A 7926-nucleotide genomic window follows, 5' to 3' on the forward strand; every position below is an offset into this window, starting at 1 on the left:
AAAAAATATATATATATTTATTTAATTTTTTTTGGAGACTATCATTATGATAATGCCATGATACAGTACTATGAGAATAGCAAGAATATGGTAATCACAAAATTATGGCAGAGGAAAGATCATTTCAACACTTTTGGGGGTTTTGTTCATTTATTTCTAAAAGGTTTAGCCTATGTCTTTGAAACTTTATCTCAGATATTTTTGACATTGCAGCCGTCATTACCTTTGTCAATTAAATTTATTTATTAACTTAACTGAGTCAGATGTAATTAAATCACATGTACACAAAGGCTGATTTTATATCTCATTGTTATGGTGGTACGTATGTGATGAATGTAAACAAATGAAAAAGCTCTATAATGTGAATAATTATATTTAATGTGACGTACAACACATGCTCAGACACGGCCAAATATTAAGATTGTGAAGGATGAACATTAATACACATCAGACTATATTCTGAAATGGAAGTACGTATTTTAATTAATTTTTAAAGAATTAATATATTGCGATATAGGCTATACGGTTATGGCAAATGCAAGTTTTGGTTCTCTGTGTTCTTCAAGCATTAGACTTTCATTTCTACTTGCTTTGAGACAGCTGTTTTTATTTGTTTTATTTTATTTGTTTTTTATTATTACTTTTTCATATAGACATGATCATTGCTGACTCACAAACAACACAAAAGCAAGTGTATAACTTTTAAAGGGACGATGACTGTTTAAAATGATTTATTATAAATAAAATTAAACCCTAAAATTACACAAGACATTTTTACATCATTCTAAACTGTTAGAAAAATACTCAAGCTGTCTTTTATTTTGGGAGGAATTAGAGGTTTCCATTTTAAAGCTTTGAAAGTTATTAACAATGCTCCATATATTGAGTGTTATTATTATCCCTGCTCTCCTGTACATATGAAAGTGCTGATTCCTTCACTCAGCCATGCCACAGTCCTTTTATTATAAGGGGCAATTCTGCTTTTTATGCAATGTGACCACTTTCAGAGTGAAAGTAGGCAGGTACGAGATGGTCTCCTTTCTCTCTCCTTTGCACAAATACACACACGGCACACTTTCACACACTCGTAGACATTTATTATGTCTGTCGTGACAGCTCAGCACTAGAATGTGCAGCAATATGCTCTATAGGGAGAGAGAGAAGGAGAGAAGTGAGCAGTACTGCAGATGAGTACTCATGAACTCTTCCTCCCCTGGCCACACATATACCCACACACAGACACACAGTCCTGCTGAGACTGCTTGACACATCGCTCTCATCACATGATGTATATACTGCCTTTTACCCATGAGCCTTTCTAACTCTTGACCAATCGCGGGGCTCCATGCAGGCCCTTGCCAGCACCTCTCATGCACTCTCAGTGAAGGAAGTGGTACATTATCCCAAAAATCCTTCCATGAAACTTTCTGCACACAGTTACTCAGACATGTCCATGTGGAAAAACAAAACGAAATACTCTGGAACACATCAAAGAATTCCATTTGTTCAGAAAAGAGAGAAATGAAGCCAAGTAAGGAAGATTGAAAAGAGATATAGTGGCAGGCAGACTGGGAAATGTATAGCCGAGAAACAGAGATAGTATTAAGAGGTACGTCTGCTGCAGCAGTTTGTAATCTAGTTCAGTGTTTAACATGGGAGCTGCTTCCCCGGTGGAGCTTTTAGAGTTTGCTTTTGATACGTACAAATCCAAGTTTTTCTGTGTTGTTTTTTTCCCAGAGAGCCAGACTACAGCATCAGTTCTCCAAACTATGAACCGATTTCCATTAGAGCTGCATTTGAGCGTATACAATCTCTCCTTCAGTCTGAGAAATATTTTGACTAGACACTCATTAACAGTCCAAACTGTTCCTTTTTTCTGTGTGGAAATCTCTTGATATTTATGTGAATGCATTTCAAGTTTATAATGATAAAACTTAACTACGGTAGATAATATAGCTGAGCATAGTGCAGGTGTAAAGATGTTCAGCTTGATGCCTGTCTATTGTAGCAGCGTCTGAAGGTGTGATGTCGGTTTTAGTGTGGAATCTTCCTCAGCAGGGTTTTGGGAGCAGGTGGGGAGAGATAGTGCGTGGCGCACTAACGTTGCGGGGGGATTTGGGTGTTTGGAAGCTCTCTTTGCTGAGTAATCTCCCAGCCTTTACAACACGCAGGTTATTACTGGCCGACAGATGGTACATCACTTTTTACTGCTCACACCTTCTGTGGCTTGCGTTCTCCCCAGACACACACTCCCTCTGTTTTTCTTTATCTTTTCCTTCTCTTCCATATAGGTGACACTCAAACACAGACACACACACAGAAGGAAAGTTTCCAGATATAAGATATAAGCAAATGGATATGCAACACTTGCTGCACAGAGCAGAAAACCTGGCCCCAAAACATACACGTGCACAGCATTGTGTAATTCCTACAGATACAGATTCATTATTGATATTCTCTAAAAATCACAATGGCTTAGAGTATCTTTTTTATCTTATAGGCAGGCATGGTTTTGCTTACAGAAGCACATTATGTGTTGTTCAAAAACATTTTAGGGTACAGATATCAATATTTCCCAGGGAGAGTAAATGAGTCAGTCATAGGTGATCTTTGAGCCAGTTGACTCTCCACAGTTATGCATTTAACAACGTATACCAGTCCTGGAATCTGATTGTCTCTGTCTTTAGACCCACTGTCAGTCTATTTATACCTTGTGAGGGTTTTTCCAGTGACCCTTTTTGCATGTTACATCATTATGTCAGTAGATGGCAACAGGTGACTATGAGTGAGTCATTAATTCATTGATTGATTCCATTTGATCAAAACACTGATTCACTCAAGAACAAAACAAGCGACTCTCTTTATGTGGCTGTCATTAAATGATTAATTTAACCAAATCATTTGAAAATCCTGATTAATTTGAGAACAAAAACAAAACAACAAGAGACTGGTTGCCTCAGAATACACCTGCTTCCCTACAATATAGTAGGTGAAAAAAGTAGTATCTCTGAAATCACAATATTATGCAATTTTGGACGTAGCCAGTGTCTTTATGAGAGAGTCATTTAATGATTCATTTAACATATTTATTTAAAATCCCTGATTTAATTCTTTATGAGTGAGTCGTTGAATCATTCATTTAACTGATATGTTCAAAAAACACTGTTTCGCTCAGGAGCACCACTACTATGGTGTCATTTGGAACTATTTTCGTTCCCGACCCGAAATTAAAAGTATCTTTTGTCTTAAAATGTAACTCAATATTAACTGCTGTTTGTTGATCTGTTGTGTAAAAGCAATATGATACGTATTCCTGTTGTACATACCATGATGCACTCTTGCTTGTGTGATACTGACATGGAGCGGAAGTGTTTAACTGGTGAACTTGTTCATATCTGCAGTGTGAGTTGAAAGGATATGAGTGTTTAAACTCTTAATCACCCGTAGAGCGGAAGTCTCTCTCTCTCCTTCAGTATTCCTATCTCGCTCGTTTTCAGGTTTGAGTTACTCACAGTGAGCATCTGAAAGTCATTAGAGGCTCTGCAGTCTGTCAGGTGCCAGCCCATACACACACACACACATGCACACAAACGTCCCAACATGCTATACAAAGCCATACACACGCAGAAACAGACATTCATGACATGCTCATGAGCTATTATTTTTTTCAAAGACACGTCACACATACACAGGGACACATGCTCAAGTGTGTAAACACACACACACAGTAAAAGTGCTGAAGCCCTGCAGGTTCTTTCTGCTGCGTGGGGCAAGGGATTCGTCATGTGCTGATGAGCTGTTATAATAATATATGAGCAAATCACAAGCATTCTGCAAATTAATCATTTTTCCTCCTCAACACCCTTCTCCCGCTCTTTCTCTGTCACACACACATACACACTCTTTGTTGCTGAGCGTTGGAGAGGGTGACTTCTCACAGACAGACAGAGGTGAGAGGCAGCACTCGTTCACAGATGGTAGCTCTGGCATCAGATGGAATTTATATAAGACTGATTTTGATTACATGCCAAAGCACCTCCATGTCTGTGTGAGCGTGTGTGTGGAGGAGCTTGTGTCTGCTTGCTTACATACCACAAGTGTACTGTTCAAACGCATCTTGTTGTTTTTTACAATGTGTGTGTGTGTGTGTTTGAATGACGAGATAAGAAAAGGAGAATGAAAAGAAGAGTGTGAGAGAGCAAGAACAGAAGGTGCCACAAGAGGGAGCATTAGACGTGTCTTCAGAGAGGATGAAGATGAAAAATATACAGAGTAGATAGAATAGATGTTAAGAAAGTGTATCTAGAACAGAGAAAACAAGTGAACTGATTGAATAAATGCAATCCTTTGTTTAGTTTTGATCTGTTTTCATTTTGGAATGATGGACGGTGGGAAGGACAATGATGGAGTGATATTGGGGAACTTGCAGGAAGTGGGTGTTGTCATCGGTTCTCCCTTTTCCTCTTCTCCTTCGCCCTCTGATCTCCACATATGAGGCCTTCAGGGGTTAATTAGGCAGGCGTGATAATGGCACACTGCTGAAAATAATAGAACTCTTTCTCTCTCTTTTTCTCTCTCTATTTTGAGACAATGTTAGAAAATGATGGAAAGGGGTAAGAAAAAAAAGGGAAAAGATAAAAATCACCTGTCATTTCCATATGTTGTTTTACAAAGCTTAGTACGTATAGAGGTACAAATGTGTTCTTGTGTGGTTTTTGGCCACAAAACATTCAAAAGATTTATTGGCCATTGGTAACAAGTACACTGGAATTTTTACTCACTCAGGACTCACAGTTTCGGGAAACAGAGTGAAAAAAATGTGGAAAGGATTGACATACTGGAGAGAAGGAGAAGGGAGAAATAAAATTCTTCATACTAGTTCATGTCACTTGGCACCTCAATTGCAGTAGTTGTGAATCACTGGAGAGCTTTGAAAAGAAGAATGAGAGAAAGAAAGCGAACAAGAAAGAAAAAGAAAGATGCCATCACTGTCGATATATATAGTGGCTTATAATATCTATATACTGTATAAATAAATCATTTCTACCCTTATTGTCCCTGGATGTCCTGGAAGTATGAATACACATATATACTGGCTTGTACTCACATATTTCTCATTAACGTCTATTTAACGTTTAACATTATAATTAGTACATGGCTATGCTAACTATACACCATCACTTATTTATATTTTTAGATTTTAATTAAGACTTAACCCTTTATCTCTCTTTTTTACAAATAGATTTTTTGTTAACCCTATAATATACACAGAAATATTAATGTTTATGTGTATTTTTTATAGGCCTGATGGCGATAAAATGAGAACAAGAGATGAATTTGAGGAAGATGTTTGCATGCTTTGCTATGAGCACTCAAAAACAAACATGCTGTAGGGTTCTAGCATGCCACCCACACTATGACACACTGTAATCTTTGTACATAAAATCTCCAGCTCTGCTCCGTCTTCTCTTGTCATTTAGGAACTAGCAGCAACAAGCCAAAATTGCCCCAATTAGTTTCTAAGTAATCGGGGCAACTATTATGGGAAACATTTTGAGAGGGGCTCAATGTGTACAGCCTTTTTGATATAAGAAAAATGTGCCCTGCCACAGAACACCCCTCGAAATATGATTCATTGTTGCCAATTATTTTGACCACCAAATAGGCACCCTGAAGGGACAGTATTATCTCACTTTGAAAAGGGAAGCTGGAGGAAGCTTTCTGGATGAATACGGAGTGCTGTGACGGAGGTTACATGTCAATAGGCTTTCTTCTTTTGTGTTTCTTTCTGAGCCCTGTTAATCATTTACCTGTGGTCCTGTCACGGCCACAGTGAGCATGATGCTATCCTCTCCATTCTTATTTTTGTCTATCTCTTTCTGTTTATCTTGAAAATTGATTGAAAACCGCTCCATTCTCTAGCCACTTGGACCAATCTGTGACAGCTCCCAGCTCCCTTTGCATTTGCCTAAACATTTCCTGCTTCAGGAAAAGAGACGAGATAGGGGAACACAGATGAGAGGAGAAGAAAAGAGAAAGAAAGCTGACTTACAGTTGGTGATGCTAGTTCACTCTAAGTATAAAGTGGCATGAGAATATGCTGCCTCTCAGACTTAGCGCAATGTAAGGGAGTGTGAAATTAAAGTGCGTATGAATGAAAAGGCCGGGATTGTGCGTCGCCGGCTTGCTTATCAGACAACTGGAACATCGAAAGCTCTAAAACTTGTAGCAATCCCCTTTTGTAACGAGGCCTCAGCAGACATTGTAGTATTCGAAAGCCGCTGAGACTCCAAAGCCAAACACAAAGTGCTTATAAATCCTTCTTTTTTTTGTAACACACGCATATGCAAGCAGACGACAGTACGCACACTTACTTTGAGGATGCGTACATTTTTCACGTTGCGTCACGGCTACACCTTTAATGCAGCCGCTTTACATTCTCCGCACCAACGCGGCTGCTATTTTAAACCGCCATGCTAATTTGATTTAGTGCTTTTCAAATTGAATTGAGAAAAATGGAGAGCAAATGTACTGTTATTAATGTTCTAAAGTAGCGCATAGCTGAAAGTGCCTGGCTTTGCTCTAAGTGGATGGGCCCGATAAGAGAGCCAGATATGATAGGCACGTAATCTGCATTCCTCAAACAGACTTGTGTGGGCTATTAAGGGCCATTGTGTACAATGCACCGTTGATCAGATCCAATCTCTTAAACAGTTGTACTTGCTCTAAGCTGAAAAGAGCACTTTCGAACTTCTGTAGGATACCGCACAAAGAAAATGTCTTCATCTGAAGAGCAGAGATTGTCCACGGACGGATCGAGGAAATGCTTTTGATACATACTGATGAATCAGATGATTAAACGTCCATCTTGTGCTGATTGTAACTAAATACTACACACAAGTGTTATCTGGGCCCTCTGATTAAAATCAGGCACAGAATGTTGAATTGTTTTGATGTAAAGTGTGTGGCATGTGTAACATGCTTTATTGACATTGTACAGGATGATAATGTTGTTGGTTTCTTTCCCAGGTCATGGAGGTCAGAGGCCATTCCAGTGCCGCTACTGCCCCTACAGCGCCTCTCAGAAAGGTAACCTGAAGACCCATGTGTTGTGTGTTCACCGCATGCCCTTTGACAACAGCCAGTATCCCGACCGACGCTTCAAACGTTCCCGCATAGACTCTGATGTCTCCGGGAACTCAGAGGATGGGAATCTTTTCTCCTCTGGCCAGGTGAACACAGGAGGAGGTATTTCTGGCGATACTCCTCGCACTCTTGAGTGAAGCGGCATAAAACTCAATCCAGGGATTTCTAAGGACCTTCATGGGTTTGAAATGATAATAAACCACCTCATACAAGCATTCCCATTGAATGATTGTAAAAGAAACATGAAGAAATTCAAAATAAAAAAAAATGGTATTCCTTAAGTTGGGGATCATTAACTCCCAAACTGAAACATTTCAGTCGCAGTAATATTCTGTGAAGCGCAGGATAGAGATGATGAAGTAGAGAAACCTGAACCCTTTTTGTGATGAGTCTGAAACTAAATACATGGCTCTTATTGGAGTTGCCTGAATTGAGCGTTGAAGAGACATTACTGAAGAGGAAAAAAAAATGACAACGTTAAAAAAAAGACTGTCATTAAATTCCTCAGAGTGACTTTTGTCCCAAAAATAATGCTTTTATCAGAAAAACGATCCGCGCCAACGATTTCGCGACAGTTGGAAGGGAAAGAAAGATGGAGGGGAGTTGTTGAGCGCACACTTCAAGAACATGACACCGCCAGTGGCCATTTGCCCAGCGCCACTGACGCACAGGGATGGAGTGAGCGGACGGAGGGATGTGGATGGTGAAATGAGGGGGTTGAGGCGTTTGGTGCCAGCCTGACTGGAGCTGTCATCACAGAGGAAATCAATTCAACCCCCT

The 7926-nt window shown here is 39.5% G+C and overlaps 1 protein-coding gene across 6 annotated transcripts in view; it reads left to right on the forward strand.

The window, feature by feature from the left end:
• Window positions 1–7301, forward strand: part of znf536 (zinc finger protein 536) — a 177866-nt gene extending 170565 nt beyond the window's left edge. For all 6 annotated transcript variants that reach the window (XM_016560711.1, XM_016560717.1, XM_016560712.1 and 3 more), the window contains one exon: window positions 7030–7301. In XM_016560711.1, coding sequence (XP_016416197.1) covers window positions 7030–7283 — 254 coding nt within the window. In that variant the 3' untranslated portion in view covers window positions 7284–7301. The remainder of the gene's footprint in view (window positions 1–7029) is intronic.
• Window positions 7302–7926: the final 625 nt, after the last annotated feature.

The sequence above is a fragment of the Sinocyclocheilus rhinocerous genome, unplaced genomic scaffold (assembly GCF_001515625.1).
Source record: "Sinocyclocheilus rhinocerous isolate Xijiao unplaced genomic scaffold, SAMN03320098_v1.1 scaffold18, whole genome shotgun sequence".
In the NCBI taxonomy this organism is placed as follows: domain Eukaryota; kingdom Metazoa; phylum Chordata; class Actinopteri; order Cypriniformes; family Cyprinidae; genus Sinocyclocheilus; species Sinocyclocheilus rhinocerous.